This window comes from Taurulus bubalis, assembly GCF_910589615.1.
Source record: "Taurulus bubalis genome assembly, chromosome: 9".
NCBI lineage: Eukaryota > Metazoa > Chordata > Actinopteri > Perciformes > Cottidae > Taurulus > Taurulus bubalis.
This window is the reverse complement of record NC_136597.1, coordinates 15595302-15615716: the sequence shown is the minus strand read 5'-3', so window position 1 is coordinate 15615716 and position 20415 is coordinate 15595302. Positions and strand designations below refer to the sequence as shown.

Here is a 20415-nt window from a genome sequence, read left to right as displayed (position 1 = left end):
AAAGAGGGTTCTGTGGAAACACTTTTAAATGCTCCACGTCAACGCCATATGCAAGAACAAGGTCAAGGGTGTGGTTAAAGCAGTGAGTCGGTTCCTGTACTCATTGCCGACATCCACATGAATATTAAAATCACCTACAATAATAACCTTATCAGTCTTAAGGACCAAACTTGACAAAAATTAAAAAAACTCGAAAATGCAGATAGAAATTCTGAATACGGACCAGGTTAATTAACAGGCCTGAGTCAAAGATGGCCGCTACTCCACCTCCTCGGCCAGTGCCTCGAGGAATGCTAGTGTTGATATGACGTGGAGTAGTAGATTTAGGCTGACATATTCTTCATGTCTCAGCCAGGTTTCAGTTAGACAAAATAAATCAATGTGATTGTCTGATATTAATTAATTTACTAATACAGCTTTAGAAGACAAAGATATAATATTTAGGAGTCCACATTTAATGATCCTATTGTGTTGCACTATTGCAATAGTGCAACACATTTCTTTGAAAGTTTAAGCAGGAAAAGTTGCCTCACAGCAGCATTGTTTCTACTCCCAGTTATGCCTCAGACTTCTCCCATTTCCCAGTTTCTCCCAGTAGACGGGCTGGGCTTCTTTTCCACAGTCAAATCCTATAAATAGCAGCTATTTCAGAGGGCAGAACAATAATCTGCAGGATTTTCCATTCATACATTCCTGGCACCGGTCTGAGGCATCTCCGCCCACTGCCTGTTAGTACCTGACTCATGTTCATGCACGTCTACTGTATGTAAACAGTGCTGCAAACACACACACACTGACATTATGATCTCACACATGCATTTCTGCATTATGTTTTCCATTCTACTATTTTTTTTAACTCATATGTTAACTGATGTGAAAAAACTACTAACTTATTACAATAATAGGAGAACTGTATAAATGTGTAGCTACCACAAGGAACTTTCATTTAATGTTTCTTAGCACCACAGTCACTTTAGAAAACTTCTCAATTCACTGTACCAGGGTCTGCAGGTCGAAGGCGTTAGCAAAGCCAACAATGGTTCTGTCAGTGTTGGGCTGGTTGCTGCCGGAGGCCCCACTGGAGTCTAAGCAAACTGGGGTTGTTGTTGTAGTGGTATGGTATACCTCTCAACCACTCGGCCACCAGCACACCTCGACAAAACATTTATGTTCAACGAATTGTATTGATGGATTCATTTTTACATCTTATATTTCATTTACATTTTTACTGGTCTCTAAATGATCTATGAAACTAGAATTACCACCTTGCGGTTGATTGCTTCCGTCAAGTTGCAGTTTACATCCATGTCAGTCCAAAATGTCATCACTTCATCATTTTTATCCTCTTCAACATTTGTGTGAAATTGTCATAATTAGCAAACATAATTCTTGAGTTATGGATACAAATGTGTTTGTGAGGTCACAGTGACCTTTGACCTCTAAAATGTAATCAGTTTGTGCTAAATTTTACTTGGACCTTGATCCCATCAGGACTGTGTGGCTGCATACAGAGGCCCAATCCCAATGTTCCCCCTAAACTCTCAAACCCTGAACCCTGAGGTACTTACTGACGTCACCTGCTAAGTGGTTGAGTGTGAGAGGCTGTGAGGGCTTAAACTGGTGTAAATATGAATGGGACAGCGCTTTGCTGCAAAATATCACATGACTACATACAAAAATATATTCTTATTTATTTTATACTTTTTATTCACTGATTTGAACGTCTTCCTCACGAGATGAGAATTCATTTTAAATGATCTATTTACTAGTTTTTGTCAAAACTAAATGTTTGATGAACTTAAATAAGTATTATTTCTGCTTGCATTCCTCTGATTTCATGTGTTTTTATGTTCCATCTTTAATCCGTAGTGTAAAGGTATTTTATCGGGCTAAACGCCCACGTGTCAATTTGTTTACCTTCTTTCTTTTTTACTTCTCCATTCTTCCATTGGGAACTGCGTGTTTAACGTCACATTGCTATGAACTGTGGGTAATTCCCTTGAGCAAAGTCGGCATCTAATGCTGAATTACGGAAAGGGTTCATAAAGGGCTCAAAATGTCTGCCAGAGACCCCTCAACCACTCGACGATGTGACAGTTGGGCAGCCCTAAACCCTCACGGACTTCACGGGAGTGCGCCTCAAAGTCTGTGAGTCCTTAAGGGTGGAGATTGGGATGGGGCCAGACTGTTTGATTCCCGTCTCCCTGACTTTCGCCTGTTGTGCCTGTTAACACCCAGTCCATCCCTAAATCCTTGCGAGAAAGGCAGGGCTGGAGAAAAATGCTAGCTAATTGGAGACATGCTATGCTATATCTATAACCATACAACTAAAACTGTAAGAACTGTAATAATCAATGACATGACAGCCAGTTTATTGGGAGAAAAAAATTGCAATTATTTTTCCCGTTTCAAGCTGAGCTTGTATACCTCTATTGTTATGAGTTCTTTTAACTTTATTTATTTCACAGTTTCAGTGTGTTAACTTAAAGGTGCCATAAACCAAAACAAATGTCCTGTCTCTGATCTTTCATTGTTCACTGCACCTTTGGCCCCACACAAGGTTCCACCTACAGGCTCAGGACCGTCTCTCCTTGTCTGTCTGTTACCTGCAAATGTCCAGAGTAGTTTTTGTGTCTGGATCACAAATTCAAACTTGACGTGGGAACATCTGCAGCTCTGTCTTTATTCAACTCACTGAGGATGTTTCCACAGCACTCAGCCAACCAGCTACAAATTGCCTCCAGTTCTAATCAGGCAGAGTAATTGAACACACCTGTGTAGTTAAGGTATAACTGCCTTTTTAACTGCCAGACACACACAGAAGTTACCATTGCATGTTACAGGGTCTTTGAACTAATAATGTTAGGTTGGTTTCAAACCATTTGAAACTAACATATGGCTCAGACCACACTAGATTTACATGTATCATAAGGCTCTTCCTTTAGATTCAAATATTTACATACTTATTAAAAATGTAAAAAGCTGTCAGCTTGACAGTCAATGGGTTGCTTCTCCCAGCAGGCTAAACGTAGGAAGCAGCAAGAAAAAGCGGAGGAATAATTTCTGTGTGGGAGTGTCTGCTGGTCGAGAGGGAGGGAGCGTCTACGATTGATGACCATTTTGCATTGGACACATGCCAAAAACCTAGTCTGAGAATGAGGGGGCCGCCCTGAATCACAGTCGACTGTTAAATCATGCACTGATCATTTCTCGTTTTTATTGTGGGTTCATAGGTTGTTCTAATCTAAGACGGTTTCAGGTTCTCTGGTTTACTGTGAGAGTGGAACTGTGAGTCGAATGGACGACATTAATGTCATACAGTTATATTGCAGAATCATCTTGATACAAGATTTTTTTTACTACGGTTGTCACTTAATCCATTTTTACGAGAGAAAAAATATTTCTCATGTGTTTAAGATCTCATGTGTCTTGATTAACTAAACTAACTCAAATGGCAAATAGATATACAAATAGATTTAACCTTGAGACTAACCTCTCAATATATAATCTTATTAATTGCATTATGAAACTTTAGTATTGAGTATCTTAATTAACAGGTCGAACAAGGCAATAAAATAAAATGATATTAACCAAGGAGTAGTAATGATTATGTATTGAATATATTAGTCTATAGATGTCAGAAAATACTGAAGAATGTGCGTCACAATGTGCAGTCCGTGGTGGTGTCCCCATTTGTCTTGATTTTTCCAAAACCCCATAATATGTAGTTTACAACTATATATATATATAAAAACAGCAAACCATTATATTGGGGAGAAATATTTTGCTTTTTTACTTGTATAATGACGTAAGCAGTTGCCACTTAATATTCTGTCAATTGACTAAGTTGTTCATCAACTAATCAATGCAGCTCTAATAGCCTGGATCTGAAATATCTAATAACCTTATAAACCATCTTGCATGTTAAGTTGTTGCTTTGACCAGTTTTTAAATGTTAAGTTTGGTTCAAAAACACATTTCACAGTTCATCAATTACCAGCTCATCTCCTTGACCTTTACATGTCCTCATGCTGCTGCTGCTGTTTTCAAAACAGAGAACAAAAACCCTGCAGCCTTTACACACGATTTGTTTATCATCCTGAGCAGTTCCACCCCATCATCATCATTACATTATGTGGTTTCATTGCATCATAACCACCGCAATACCTCATCCCAGACATGCTGACAAGATAATCCCATAATAAATGTTGGAAACATATAGTGCAAACATCACATCTCCTGCTACAACTTCACCAAAGTGCTGTTAAAGGACGAGAGTTGCAGTGATGATTTGATTAATGAGCAACTATTTTCATAAATGATTGATTGTTTTTTGAAGGAATCATTTTGAGAAATAGGAACTCTAATTCACTTTCTTGCCAGTTTCGATGAGCAGATTGACACCACTCTCACGTCCGTACAATACATATAAAGCTACAGCCGGCAGCTGGTTAGCTTAGCTTAGCATGAAGACTTTGGCGCATTATGGGCAATCATGTTTTCTTTGTGTAAATGATCGTCTGGACAGAGCTGGGTTAGTTTCTTCCCCCTTTTCCCAGTCTTTATCCAATCTCCTCATCAAACTTTCAACAAGAAAGCAAATAAGCGTATTTTGCAAAAATATTGCTTGAGAAATTCCAAACATTTGATCGTTTAAGCTTCCAAAATGTGCCTGATGAATGTGTGTTTTCTTGTCATAGTAAATTAAACATATTTGGGTTTTGGACTGTTGGTCAAAAAAAGCACGAGAGCTGAAGATCATCCTGGACTCTGAACGTGTAATGGCCGAGTTCCATATTTTATACAAAGATTGATCAAAAAAGTAACATTAAGGCTACCAATGATGAAAAAGAGTCATTTTGTACAGTTACTGTCTGCACACAAAGTATTTATTGTTCTCATGGATTGTCATGTTTGACTTGTTAATGGAGATACTCAGTTTGAAAGACTTTATGGGCAGTGGAGTAGATAATCCAAAGATATTTCATTTACAATAAAATAATACACTTACCTTCCATGGCAGCTGGATTCTTGCAATTTCAGTCGCCGGATAACATATGCATTGAAAATCCATCTTGTCAAGTTTCAAGTATTGTGTTTGTCAAGTAAACCAAAGCACGGACCAATCAGCATCCTGTGAGGAGCTACTGGCAGCTACAGACTGGTTTAAGTGTGTGTGAGGAACCTGTTTCTTCCAAACGACAATAGTGTTTCCTAAAGACATTAGCGTAGATGCTGCAAAACAGTATCAATTATATCAGAGAGAAGAGAGTATCTCTTCAATAAAAAAAAGAGCAAAAACGGCACTGTAGGCCTTTCTAAATGGAAAACATGGTTTTGCCTTTTTTTGCCTTTTTTTTTGTTCATCAAATCACCTACCAAATATTTTTTCTATAGTGCCTGCCCATATATATATATATATATATATATATATATATATATATATATATATATATATATATATATATATATATATATATATATACATACATATATACATATACACACAGAGAAAGAGAGAAGAGATTTAATGTGGACAAATCATACATGAGAAAATAGCAGTGAGTCACGTTAAATACCACACTCACACGGGCCGCATGGGACTACAGTAGTGATTTTTCAAGTCAGAGGCGAGTTGAGCAGACTTTGTGATGCTGCCACGCAGCGCCTCTAGGGCCGTGCACGTGCCGACAGAGGAGAGAGAGGGAGGTGGGAGCGCAGACACGGAGAGCAGTCATTGTGCGTGAAGGACCGCGTCAGTCCGGAGCGGCAGGAGTTAGAAGAGAAGAAGAAGAAGAACCAGAAGAGGAGGAAGGACCCTTTAACCAGGACCCTTCTCCTGTACCTGAGACCCACGAACGCCCCCCCAGCGACGAAACATGCGATTTGACAGAGATTTGCGCGCGCTTACTTCACTTTTGCCTTCGCTAACATCTTCAGGGAGTTCACATGTTCCTGCGCGTGGACGACGCGGCAATGTTTAGACGCAGACTACCGGCAGAGCCCCGAGGAGTTTGGACGTGTGTTTCGTAGCTCGAGCGTGTGTGAAGACGAATTAGCGACGAGGAGCACCGCGAATGTAGTCTTCAGGTGGGAAAGCGAAACGCTGTACTTGCCAGTGTCTTCCCCGACGGCCACCCTCCTGTGTGCTTCGGTTTTTCGCGGTGCTGTGTGGGTAAAAGTGAGGCGAGGATGCAGGTGAAGAAGCAGCGAGACTCGGACCGGAGCGGCGAGGACATGCTAGAAGGAGACGGCCCTCGCAAAAACTCCTCATGTTTCTCAAATATCAAGATATTCTTGATATCGGAATGCGCCCTCATGTTGGCGCAGGGCACAGTCGGAGCATACCTGGTGAGTGCAACAACACGCCGAGCTCACCGCGCAGGACTCGGACTGTTACCGAGAGCCTGCCGCCGCTGCGGGTCCTATAGTCAGACTCGTGTCATCCAGGTCCGGGCTTTGCGTTTGTGGTTTCTGCTGCTCTGCTCGCTTCGGACTGAGTGACACGTAGCAGGACATAGAAACATCTCTACTTTACTGTAAAGCACAGTCTGCAGGACATATTCCATGCTGTTCAACTGTGCCTCGTGTGTAATAGTTGTGAGAAAATACAATGCTGCTTTTGTTCCATGATCATTTATCTTTATAGGCTGTTTATTATTAATCCAGACTGAGCCCGTTTTCAATCAACCAGGCAGCAACTAGCTAAACGCTGACCTTACAGCCCTGCTTAGCGTTGATATTGGCAGTGTTATCATATTCAGAAAGGCAGCAGTTAGTAGTAGGCTAATTTTACCCCAAATGTCAATTCAAGGTCAAGGACCCCTTTCCATCCCCTTTACTTCCTCTTTCTTTTTGGTATTGTTTTGCTCATTCTTTTACTTTAAATATTGATCACACATATACCTAATCATGGTGGTATTACAAATACGGTCTTTAATATGTCCCCTCTTCTTATAAAACCTCAAAATGTGTATTTTTGTTTTGCAGTTACTGTGATAACCTCAAAACGTAGAAAGATCCTAACTTGTTCAGAGACTCTAATATAGATTTTGTGGGACAACGCTCCGAAGTGCTGCCAAATATTCCTCTAAGCGTCCCAAAGGAGCTCCGCAACCTCAGGTGACCAACGTGAACGTTGAGTTTTGACGTGTTTATTCTCCAAGAATAACACTGTTTCCTCGTCTTGCTAGCAGTTAGACTACACTTTAAATGCAGTGGCCATATTTGGAGTGGAACATCTTATCTTCTCTGTTAGTGGACCTGCTGAGCATCAAGCATCCTGCAGCTCAGAGCAGCGACAGCAACTCGGTCAGTTAGGATGATTTCCTCAAGAGGACTTCCTCTTTAATGTTCATTTCAAAAGAGGCATTTGTTCGGCTTTTTTATATTGCATTTGTTTTGGACACCTGTTTGACAACAGTTTGAACTTTAAACCAGGTGATGCTTTTAATGATTTACACACATGATGCTTTCTGGCATACTTTAGTTCGTCAACACAACAGAGCTAATTTACATTGAGCTTTATTTACGAGCGGTAGGACGTTAGGTAACTGGTTTGGTGACTATCTGGTGAACTGGTGTCGACCTACATGGGCTATCTCTGATTGGATGATGGGACTTAAGAGTGCTTGCTGGCAGTGAAGGGACACAACTCAGCTATCATGGCCCCCTTTGCTTTCTGTGAGCTGCTTACTGTACAAGACACTTAGCAGCATGCTGGGCGTCCTGATTTAGCAGCCTGACTGGAAGTGAACACACGGTCAACCTGCACGGGCGAATACCTCAGAAGTACTGATGTATTCATTGTTTCTAGATTAATTTGGGGTTTTCTTCAGAAAGTCACTTTGCTATATTTACAGTTTGTGTGTATGAGATGCTGAATTAATGCATCTTGTGATTATAATAATAATAATTTCATTATTTCCAAAAAATATGCCAATGGGGTAAATGCCATTCACTATCTCCTTTGTTTTTTTTTGTCCAAACAGAAGTCTAAAACCAAAAGGTATTTAGTTTACTAAAATGTATGACGAAGGAAACAAAAATGTTCTTCTAATTGTACTTGATGAATGACTGAAATGATTAATCAATTATCATAATTGTTGCAGATTATTTTCCTGTCGATTGTCTATTTGATAATTTGATCGTTTCAGCTCAATTAGACATAGATTTTTCAGTATTGCAGAAGGTACAACACGAGCCATTCAATTCCTTTAATTACAACTAGTATATTGATTGATTGTAGTTGTTATGGAGTCATGGGACTATATAGTAAATAGGTGTATGTAGATCAAAAAAGATAAGTCCAGCAACAGAAACGCTATTTTGGTAATTGACTGTCTCCTTTTTCATGTTTGACCTTTTTCAAGCAAAAAGGGCAAACATTCCACCACATTTACATTTTTTCACTGACTTCTGACATGATACAATCATGCGTCAAGAATAAAAATAATCTTTGGTTCGAGATCTATCTGATCCTCGAACCATCATGCGATTGATAAGGTTTTACACAAATTATAGGCTTCCAAAGCTGTCTCATTTTACCCAATAATAAAGCTACAGGGACAGATGTTTTTCCGTCACACTTTACTGCAGTAACTCCATCGGCTTTTAATTGCAGTTTACTATCAATGAAGCCCGAAGAAGCTTAATTTGTGACTTCTGTGTATGCAGGTTTATTTAACACCTGCATACGCCCTGATAAGAACCAATTCTGACACGCCAGAGCTTGAGCTGAGAAGTACAACTAACACCTGAACCTGAACTGTGTTCGTCTCCGCTGATCAAATCTGTCAAACTGCAGTCGCACTGAACCAGCTGAGCTTTGTGAGAGAAGCCCAAATAGTTATGAGATATCAGCATTAATAGTGTGATCCAATCCAACAGTACATGCATTTGTTCAGATATTACTTATTTAGTCATTTTATTTCTTCATTCACTAAAGTTATGCCGAGATGTCCAATAGTTCAGGTCAATATACAAACATCTATCACCCAGGTAATTTATTATTGCTGTTCCGCCTTTAGGCCACAGAGTAGCTAGCACCAGGTGCTGTTGAGAATGTGGTATACGTTTGAAGATCCAAAGTGATGATTGCTAAAAACAGTCAGAATTATTTGGGTGTTAAGTATCAATAAATAGGCAATTTATTTTGGTTTTCTGCACACGCATGCATGAACTGAAAAAAAGTTCACTCATGCTCAGAAAATAAAGATCAAAGATAAAGAAAAGTATGACACTGAATGCACATGGCATGTATAGGCTATAGATGTAGCTTATTTTAGAAGCCAATAAAACAACTCTTTAGCTTTTTCAGAGCAGGTAAAGCACCTTCAGCTAACCTTCAGTAGGTTTCACCTCATAAAACTAAATGCAAATGTTTCTAGACAGCTGTTGTGCTTTCACAAATAACACCAATTCAGCATTTTCATGTCAGTGCTAAACCTCAATGAGATTTATTGATTTTTAGCAGCTAGCTGGTAACATAGAACCTGTCCGTACATCCTGAAAAAAGAAGTCTGGTAAAGTCAGGAATCCTTGTGTTTGGATAAGACTTGTCCTTCTGTTGATTGGGTGTTCCACAACATGACGATGTTTGTTGTGTTGCCATGGAACAGATGAAACATTTCCCCAGTTTGAGTTATATGGAGAAAATGTAGCTGTAACCACTGACCAGTATGCAATCCACTCGATTTTTCCTATATAATTTGTTCTTGGTGTATTCCTCCTGGAAGGCGGCCTGTTTGAGTCAGAGTGGAAGTGCATAAACATGTTGAACCTGGAGAAGAGGGCTTAACTCATCCAGAGTGTTTCCACTGCTCAGCCGATGGGATGTGCTTGGATTGCTCTGCTATAATTTTGCTGCAGTGTCGCTGTCTGTGTTGAGCCAAAGCCACAGTGTCAACAGGTTGTTCGGGCCCGGCATTGTTTCTAAGAGCTGGATGGCGAGATCCCAGCCAAGACGAGCGTAAATGCAGCCTGTCCAGTAGGTTGGTATTTAGTGAGAAAGAGCCACCCGTGGGGACATTATGACTCAGCCTGAAGTTTTCTATCAACTCAACGTCATCAAAAGGACTCCGGCCCGAACCGCCCCCAGCGATCATCCTCCCCATGCTTTGATGTGTTGCGAAGGAGTCACTGCAGCTGTGTCCAGAGCAGCTGCAGAATGACCTGCTGTCATTTCTGCTTCTCGAAAGTCACAGAAGACGACTCCCTTTTTCAACTGTAATTACAAAGCAGACAGGCTGTCCAGTGTTTGTTTCACTTACTCGCCCGTTTTGCGTTAAATATTGACCTAAAGGGGACATACAGTAAAGAACAATGAGCAATGTTGATAGCATTTGTAGAAACTGCTCATGTTTTAACAGGTATCAGTAGAGACTGAAGAGAAAATGGTTTCCACTCTGCTTAAGGGCAGATTGTAGTATAAGAGAATAAAATCAATTAGTAAAAACATTAAACCCTAAATAGAAGATTGCATTGTGAAAAGCTCCAAATAATGGATAAAGCGAAGACACACTTTCGATTTTTCCAATAGAAGAAACTTACTGATGATATATGTAAGATGTTGCAAAGTGTGATACTAATGTGAAAGTAAAATTTAAGTGTTGTTGCATGAAGAAAAATTGTTTTTTGATGAGTCACCACCACATTCGGCCTCCATGAAGCCTCAAAAGGTCATTTCCCTTTTTAAACACACTCTGATCTAATCCACATCAACTGTGTACATTACATTTACACAATTGCGCATTTGATGAAAAGCATTTTCCAACAGCAGAACCACAAGTTGATTCATCAAGCACTGAATGAAAGGGATGTTTGTGCTGGCCTTTTTTTATTTTTGGTTGAGCTCAGTCAAAACTCTTTGACGGTGTCAGTGAGGAAATGGAAAATTGTGATGCCCTTTCAAGGGCAGTTTGGGACAGATCTGAAAATAGCTTCATAACTGTTTAAATGTGACGCTGTGGTTCACATGGTACAGAGAGACTGTTCCCACACAACACACAAGCCTGCTCTGCTTTATAACAGATGGATTATAAAGTCTTTAACCTTGAAATATTATGAACTTAGTATTTTTTACAAAGTTAATGTACTCACACACTGAAAACAAATATTTCATTATAATCCGTGCGTGCGTGCAAATATGCGTACATTTGTATGCATGTGTGAGTTAGTGTGCACCTCTGTGTCTGTCCACTGCTAATTTCACATTCTGCTGCAGCATACTGCATCATAATTTGGGTGCCCAGTTATGGCTGCTACGCAAGCAGAAAGCTTGGTAAGTTTAATTTAGTCTTGGCAATATCGTTTAATCACCCAATACAGCACCTTATACGTGCGCCTTTTCTAGTTCATACTGTGAAAACTACAGTTATCAAACAACTGGGCGCTGGGAGTTGCTGGTAGGCGCTAGCTCTTCTGTGGATGACAGCTGGTGAAGGAGAGAGATGCTTGTGATGAGCTGTTCTCACTCAAGCTAAATGTTGCTGTGCCTGGCTAATCATAAACAGAGGCCTGTTTCCAGGGAGGAGCTGCTGTGTGGAACATCTGTACAGCTTGTTATTCAAGATATTCCAATGGAAACTACAGTTTACAACATATGATTAACACATGCATGGCCTCTCCAGGAATATAGGCCCAATTTTCCTGGCTGAGACCTGAGCAAATGCGAACTGGCAGATCTGATCGCGCTGCGGTCACGATGCGTTTCTTTATCCAGATGGTACATCCAGACACAGATTGCTTGTTAATGCTAGGTGTAAATGGAGTTAAAATGCTTATGATACTCTCCATTGATAAATCATACAATTCTTTTTCAGTCGGCAATGTTCGATTCCAGCATCCTTGGTTTTGTACTTGTGTTTGACTTTTCATGACCCTGGTTTGATGTTGTGTTCTGTTGTTTTCAGGTGAGTGTGTTGACAACTTTGGAGCGGCGGTTCAACCTGCAAAGTGCTGACGTAGGAGTGATAGCCAGCAGCTTCGAGATAGGCAACCTGGCTCTAATCCTGTTTGTCAGCTACTTTGGGGCCAAAGCACATCGGCCCCGTCTGATCGGCTGCGGGGGCATCGTCATGGCGCTCGGCGCCCTTCTCTCGGCTCTGCCTGAGTTTCTAACGAAGCAGTATGAGATAGGGGACATGTGGAGGACTGAGGTGGGTCGGGACGTTTGCTCCAACACCAGCAGCGCTGACGCCCAGATGGCTGAAGACCTAGTGTGCAACAACAGGACCAACACCAACATGATGTACCTGCTGCTGATCGGAGCCCAGGTCCTGCTGGGGATTGGAGCCACACCAGTGCAACCTCTTGGGGTGTCCTACATCGATGATCACGTTAAGAAGAAAGACTCATCACTCTATATAGGTGAGCCACATTCCTAAAACTGTGCGAACAAAATGTTAAAGACCCAGATTATGTACACCTAATCTGTTGGAAAAAAGGTAAATATCAAAGTCAGATAGCCAAAAGGCCTCTGCTAAAGGATGGTTTGATAATCTTTAGCTGAATTAGCTGTTCAAGATAAGCAGGATTCAAGGAAACGGATGATTATCACACTTGAAATTAAAAATCTATTTGCTGCAGCACGCTGATTTCCCAGGGCAACTAAAACCGGTAAGGCGTAAAGACAGCCATGAATGTGTTTGTTCATCAGGTGCAATGTTTGCACACTTTGAATCCACACAGTATGTTCGTGTGCTCTTCTGCTGCACACCATATGCCTTTTGTTCCAAGAACAGGCCTGATCACGTGATTGCCAGGTGAGCAAATCTTGGAGCTTTTTAATCTCCATTACAGCAGTTTCAGTGGCCAGATGCGGGTTAAATGTCTCTGCTTCGCTCAATCCCATCTCAAAGGCAAGATGCTGCTGATGTGGCTTCTTTGGGGTTTAAAGGTGCATTCAAAGTGCTTTCTGTGCAAAGTTCTGAGTACACAATGGCTGTTTAGGGGATATGTATTTGCTGTGATATGTATATTTTTCCATTTCAGTATGCAGAAGGAAGCTTTAATGCTTGGCTCATTAAGCCATGGAGGATTTTCACTCCTGTAGCTTTTTCTGTGGATCTATGTCGGATATTACAGGAACACCCACCCAGTGAAATATGTCAATGTAATATACAGTCTGCATGGAGAAGAGCAACATATGCAACATAATTTGGGAAATGTGTTTATTTGCTTTCTTGCTGAGAAAAGATCAATCCCACTCTCAAGACATGAGAGGGTATCAATTGTCTCATCTATCTTTTGGCTCCGAAACGAATAAGCATTTATATTGTCACAGCAGTTCGAACAATGAGTTTCAAAGGCTCCCGTTCCTGCATGGTAAACCTTTTTGCTTTAATTTTGTTGAGTTCAGAAGTTAGCTGCGAAGCCGCAGCCACAAATCCACGTAATGGTAGGTTTTCCTTGTTTTGACGGGGACCTGCTTGTTTGTTGTCCAGACTGCCACATCAGCCTTTGATGGAGTAGTTGAGATGTGTCTGCATCGTGTGAGCTGTTTGTTATCAGTGTGGAGCAGAGACAATGAGAGCCTGAATAGAGGAGGAGTTCAGGCTGGCACTCACCCCTTCTCTGATACATTTACACAGCAACATGCTGTGTGGCTGCCTTTTGTCACTCGAATACAGATGTGACCTGCGAATAAAGGCAGTAGTGTGCTCTGTAATCTCAAACCAAAGCTGATTTTCTTAATTGCTGTTCATTGTGTCTATTTGTCCCAAACATGAGCTGATTCCAAAAAAGCACCTCAAGCGTTGTTTCAAACAATAAATGGCCTGAAAAAGTGCCACAAAAAGGCTTTGCCATTTTGGCAGCACTGCAGTGGGTTGTACACAGTTTACAGTGGGAAGTAGACTGCGAGTGATTGAAGTTTGTCTGGCATAAGGGAGGCAAGATTTTGTTCTGTCCTCCTCTGATAAGCTGCAAGGAGAGTTGGAGGAAAAACAAGCGGTGAGCAGCGAGGAACAATGTGGTATTGAGTCGTGCTCAGCTGATCGTCCTAATCCTTCTGCTGCAGGCATGTCATGTGCCACCAGCTGCATGAATGAAGTAGATTGTCTGACATTCTGTGAGATTTCCTTTCACATACTGATAATGTATTTGGAAATTCATTAGTTTACGTCAACAAGTTCACATTGTTACAGCAGCTATGAACATTTTTTTTTTTTTTACAGAACGTTTTGAACACGTTCTGTAGGCTTTGGCTTTAGTCTTGTTTTTCTTTCACTACAAATATTCATGAGAATAAGTACCAAAGCATCTCATCGCTATCTAAATTAAGATTAATTTAACTTGATAGTTGGATACAAAACATGACAGTGAAGGTATCTATCATCTGAGTTGTGTTATTTTGTCTCTGCAGACAGGTATTGCAGAAGGGGAATTTTTGGAGTGGTTTTAAGAAGCTGTTAAAGCTAATTAGAGCTTAGAGAGGAGAACACCTTTGGAATCTGAGACCAGGAACGTTAACCTGACATGTGTCTCAGAACAGCTGCATACAGATGTGCTGTATGAGCATGTACAGTAAAACCTCCTAGAGGCCCTTATTTTCATACTGGCAGATTACAAATGTAAATATGCATGCGTTTGGCATGTAGACTCTTGCACAGCTTTAAGTGCTGAAACTTTTCCCTGCACTCGATGGGAGACTGAGTTGAAAGCAAAGTATTCACTCCACTTTAATTCCCTTTAATTATCTGATATCACATAGTATTAAGTTCAGCCCAAGGTGAAGAACATCATGATTAACCCTGATGATACATGGCATCAAGTGTAATTGAAACTGCTATTTTCCCCACAACAACTGTTGCCTGCTGCTGTTTTCAGTGCACATTGTCGCCTGGTGATGTGTTATTGTTAAAATTATAGGCTGAGCCAAATAGCCAGGTGGAAAGTGTGTGCCTTTTGGCAGAGGAAAACCCCGCCCTTTAAGAGTATGCCGGTGCAGTGAGAGCCGAGCCGAGCCTGGAGAAGAGCCATAATTACAGAGTGAGGCAGGAATGCCAACTAGCCAGCCATGAGGTGGGTCGAGTGGGCCGGGCTGCACATGCATACCACACAGGCCTGTGAAAAACAATTCCTCCAGAGGCTCCGGCTGCCTGCCTTCACTGTGTATACTGCAGCAGACGTGACTTACTGCTGTTTAAACAGCTGTAAAACACACTCAAGCTAAGTTGTCTCTGACTTTTCAGAGAGCTTTTTGTCTCTGTCCGGTTAAGACATGTTCGCTGTCATTCTTAACATTTTTTTAGGCGCTTGTACTGCTACGTGGTACATGTTATTCTTAAAAGGAAGAACTTCAGCGTTTGAATGCCATCTCCAACTAGAGTTAAACATAAACACATGTATTTTATGGCGTGTTGTTGTTTTGGATTGTTTCCCGAGTCTAGACGTAGGCACTCGTCACTGGCCAAAGGAAATAAATATGATTGGACAGATTGCGTCAACAGGATCTCTATTCCCACTGCTCTATGACCTTTCACTATCCACTGCTAATTCTGGCTCTTCCCACAGGACCCCTGCATAAATATACTGGACAGGACACACAGAAGGGTTTAGAGCTGGCGTTGTGTATCCGACAGCACAAACTCCACCCTCCTACCTCCAGGTTTCAGAAGCTTTTAAACAGCCTGGGATTTTGACATGAAAATATAATGTACAGTATTACTTAAAATATAAAATATAATGTACAGGCATTACATATAATGCCTGTGGTAAAGTACATATATGGGGGGTACTGAAAGTATGGCATTAATTAATTCATCAGTGTCATGCCTTTTTATGCAAAATCCCACAGATTTGAACCTGTGGACATTGCTTGTTATGTAAGAAATTTCTGATCAGATTCTAATGGAGAAGCGCAATTAACGTGCAATTTTCTAATTCAGCTTTTTGTCCTGGCAAAAGTGACACAGTTGCTGAAGTGGTTATAACTAAATGTAAAGTCTGAATTTCCTTTTTATACCTCCGCGCCAGCAATAAACGTTGCCTGAAGCATCATGTCTTTAAGTTGTCCGTAGCTCAGGAATGCCTGGAGGGAATTGGACTCAAGGATGAACTGATTGGAATTTGGTGGTGAAAAGTCACTGTGACCTCACAAAACAAATTTGAGCAGAACTCAAGAATTTGTATGACAATTACAGTATGACAAATCCACACAAATGTCTAAGAGGATAAAATAATGAAGTGATTAAGAAGAAAGAAAGAAAGAAGAAGAGAAATTACCCTTTATTAATCCCCTTGGGGAAATTCTTCTCTGCATTTAACCCATCCTTAATTAAGGAGCCGTGGGCTGCCCTGTGAGGCGCCCTCGACAGACATGGATGTAAACTGCAACTTGACTGGTTGGTGGAGATGGCAATTAGAGTTTAATTCTGCTACAGCATTGTAAGTAAACATTGTACTGTAAATGAAATGTCCTGTGCTCGCCACAGTCATGGTGGCTGCGAGGGAAGTCTGTATGTACCACTGTGGTGTTGCAAGCTAAATGCTAATGTTAGCAGGCTCAAAGGGAATGCTGGTTTGTAGCAAGTCATTTTTACCATCTCAATTTAACCTATAAGCATTCTAACGTTTACTAATTCGCACTAAACAATGAGCCAAAGTGTCCAGGGTACATAGTGGGAGAATGTCTTTGCATACAAGGAGGATTTATGATTCCCCAAAGAGCTTGTTTCATCGTTTTTATAATAAATACTCTTTAACAACAGAATTTTAAACAGATTTTTTGACTACAAAAAGCAGAGGATTTTGGTTGACTTCATGCACCAATGTCAGACAGCAGTCACAGTTTGCAGCAGCACAACAGCCAAAAGTCTCAAGCGCTCTCTCTCTCTCTCTCTCTCTCTCTCTCTCTCTCTCTCTCTCTCTCTCTCTCTCTCTCTCTCTCTCTCTCTCTCTCTCTCTCTCTCTCTTTCTCTCTTTCAGCCATACTACCAAACTAGGAATGACAGACCAGCTATGGAGAAATACAAAGGGCTCTTTTTCCGTTGTGGTCCAAGACAAGATAACTGCCTCTACCTGGAGAGCATTAAAATAAATTCCTTTCATATCAGTATTTTGCTGTCAAACACCGGTTTGTATGCCATTTTCAGGCTTTAGCTCTGTGTATTTTATTGTTTCACATATTCAAGCAATTTCCTTATGGTATATTGCTAAATTCTGTGTTCACTTCAGCTCTGCAGGGATAAATGTAGCTTCAGGTTTGTTACGGAAAACCGATTGCAGTCGTTGCAGTGACAATGGTCTCTGAGGGATCCTCGAGAGACTTGTCAACATTCCTGCTAAAATGCTCTGCCTCCAAACGGTTGCTGCAGTAGGGCGTTTATATAAGCTACTTAAACTCGGCGCATGTTAATGTCATCTTGAAGGATTAGATTCTAAATGGGTTTTTCCGTCCCTGCCATAAGCTGCATGCTGAGTTTGCCTAGCAACACCAGTTTGTTTTATCTCAAGATGATAAACGGCGTTGCAGTAAACGTTCATCAGCCAGCCGCTGCTCCTCTGCATGACTCTAATGAACTGTGTGGGCTTGTCTTTTCACCACGTGTGACAGGAAGCTCAACAGTCTGCTGTGCTTCGAGCTGAATGACCCAGAGACGTTTACGGCACGCTCCGCTTCAGGCCCGAGCGCAGCAGCCTCCCACTGCTCGGTTACCTCTGGTTGGTCGTAGAGGGGAGAGAAGGCACTGAGATTATTTTGTATCCAACTGGTCAACAACATGCTGCTGCTGTCTCGAAGCTAATCAGTAATTATCCCCAAATACTCTTGAGTATCATCTTAAGGTGTCGGAAAGGAACGGAGCTGAGCGTCTGCCATGCTGAGCAGAGGAAGGCTTCAGCACTTCAAAGTGCTCTCGTTTTGGTAAATGGAAAGTCATTGTGATTGATGAGTGGGTGCCTGAAGTTAAAGTTTCATTAAATCAGAGCAGGAAAAGTTATTTGATTTGAATCTGCTGTCCTTCCTGGAATCTAATGAGGTAATCTCTCAGTCCTGCCTGTGGACGAGGCAAAACATACAAAGCAAATTATTCTGCGGTTTGCAGATGAGAAGAGTTGATTGAAGACCTGTTTGTTTAGACGTCATTCTGATATCAATCAGATGGGGCGGGCGTGCAAAGCATTAACCTCAGAGGGGTGTGGACTTGGTTGATTATTCTATGCCCACATTTCTGCTGTGTGTAGCTCATAAAGACTCGTCATCTGGCTGCTTGTTAACCTCCCCCAGCCAATCTGCTGTTTTTGTGGGATAGTATTGCAGTGACACTGTAATTATGCCAGTGTATGTTTTGCTACAGTCTGTACGGTCCTGTCTGTTGGATGTCTGGCTGGTCGGATCAGATAAACATCCAAAGGTTTTACAAAATCACACATTTTGTTTTGATTTTGACAGCTTACACACCAAATAGAGGAAAGCAGCTGAACATGTGAACCAATTTCTATTTGAATTGTTCCAAGGACCAAACTAAGAAGAGTTTGGGGGTAGTGTGGATAACTTATCAGGCTTAAAATAGGTCTTTGTTTTTGTAAAACGGTCTAACTTACATCCTACTAGTCTAAGAGCAGAAATCTGTCCTTGCCCAACACAACTTTCACTAAGATATCTTTAGGAAACTGGCCTCAGCATGTCACATCTGGAAACCCTTCAAAGATGATTTTTAAAGTTCCACTAATGATGGGCCAACTTTTCAGGCCTGATGAACCTTTCATCCCTCAGCTGGACGATGAGGGAACTGAGAAAGTTTCGGTTTGGTAGCCAGTAAATGGGTCAAACCTCTGCAGGAAATAGATCAGTGTTGGATAAACGATATGAAACCCTCGGGCCGTCTCACCGGTGCCTGCAGAGCCGTATGTTAAAGCTCCTTGCTATTGCCATTATCAAATTGCCCTATGCAGCAGTGGTGACGAGGCCCAGCAGCCTGAAAGGTGGCACGTGTGGCATCCTGCTGCATTGTGTCTAGTATTTTGGCCTAAATGTGGTTGTGGCACCTTTTCGCCTCCATGAATCCCTGTGGCTTCAGTAAACCTCACCATGCCACCATGCAGCCGCCTCGAGGCAATCTGGGTCAGGCTCTGTCACTGCTGATTAAAAAGGGGATTTTTTTTGTGGTCACCCAGGGGTGGGGGAGGAGCATGGGGATAAGAGGTGGGTGTGGAGACAGATCATAAACACAGTAGCATCAGCCAGCCGTTGCCACAGAAACCGTCAGTTGTTAGGCTGTTTGTTTTTTTAACGATTGGATTGAGATGCTCAGTCCTGCTGTGAAGGATGCAGCTGACACTCTGCTCTTCAAACCGCACAGGAGCTGTGTTCCAAATCGCATTATTTTTATTTTTATTTTTAGTTCATACTGCAGCTGCTCATTCAAAGTGCATACCATTGTATGCAATATGCTTTCATTTAGGAGATACTACTTCCTCGTGATATTGCACCTTGAACATTGATCCTCTTTGACGCTTATTCGCTGCCCAAAGGATTGTGGGTAAGAATAGCCAGCTTTCATACTGCAAAATCAGACTGGATGCATTAGGACATCCAAGTATTTTTTTCATATTGCATTTGACACACTATGTATTGAGACATACTTAATCTTTTTCTGGCATACTAAATAGTATTGCAACACACAAAGGGTTTAAAAATCACACAAATGGCTTCTGATCAGCTCCTGTCTTGGACTTCCCATACACGCATGCTCTGAAAAATGAGCAATTTGAACTTTATGGCAAGACCTGACCTTGGACAAGGACTTTGCTCAGGAAATAAAATTCATGCTGCGCTCGTGGCTTTGCCACAAATCCCAAGCCTCATTGATTGAGTGGTGTGTAAGTGGTTGCTCTCTGGGCTTCTAGGATTACTCAGAAGCATGTTCAGCACTTAATCCCCATATCACTGATGGCGAAGAGTGAGGGATAACAGTGCCTAATTAAATAGAGTCTGATCAATAGGTGGCCAGTAATTATAATTAACCGTTTGATTCAGTCAACTTTTATTTAATCAATGTGTAAACAGCAGTTGGTGCTGTTAACAGTTAAGTTGAGTTGTTCCTGTGTTTCCATTCACATATTTTCATCACATTCATTCAGCAAAACCTAAAGAAAAGGTGATGGTTTTTGTCTTTGTCTGCGCTAAATAAATTATGGAAACCTATAGACAATGCGCTATAGCCAAGTTTAATCGCTCCAAACTAGTTAAACCTAACTTCAATTAACGTAAACATACAGGTATACACATGAAGTCTGACTTCTGCATTTAACCCGTCCTAAGTATAAGAGCCGTGGGTTGCTGTGCAGCACCATACAAGGTGCCACCTGCCCATTGGGATCTAATCTAATGCTCATTTGCACACACACTCACACACCGCTTGAATAGCCATTAGGAGCAATGTGGGGTTCAAGGACACTCCGACATGTGCA

General features: G+C 41.3%; 1 protein-coding gene across 1 annotated transcript in view; it reads left to right on the top strand.

Moving 5' to 3' along the window:
- The first annotated feature begins 6020 nt into the window (after positions 1-6020).
- The window catches only part of slco3a1a (solute carrier organic anion transporter family member 3A1a), a 33099-nt gene continuing 18704 nt past the window's right edge, over positions 6021-20415 (top strand). Inside the window, exons 1-2 of the mRNA XM_079223475.1 lie at positions 6021-6351; positions 11913-12369. Coding sequence (XP_079079601.1) covers positions 6193-6351; positions 11913-12369 — 616 coding nt within the window. The 5' untranslated portion in view covers positions 6021-6192. The remainder of the gene's footprint in view (positions 6352-11912; positions 12370-20415) is intronic.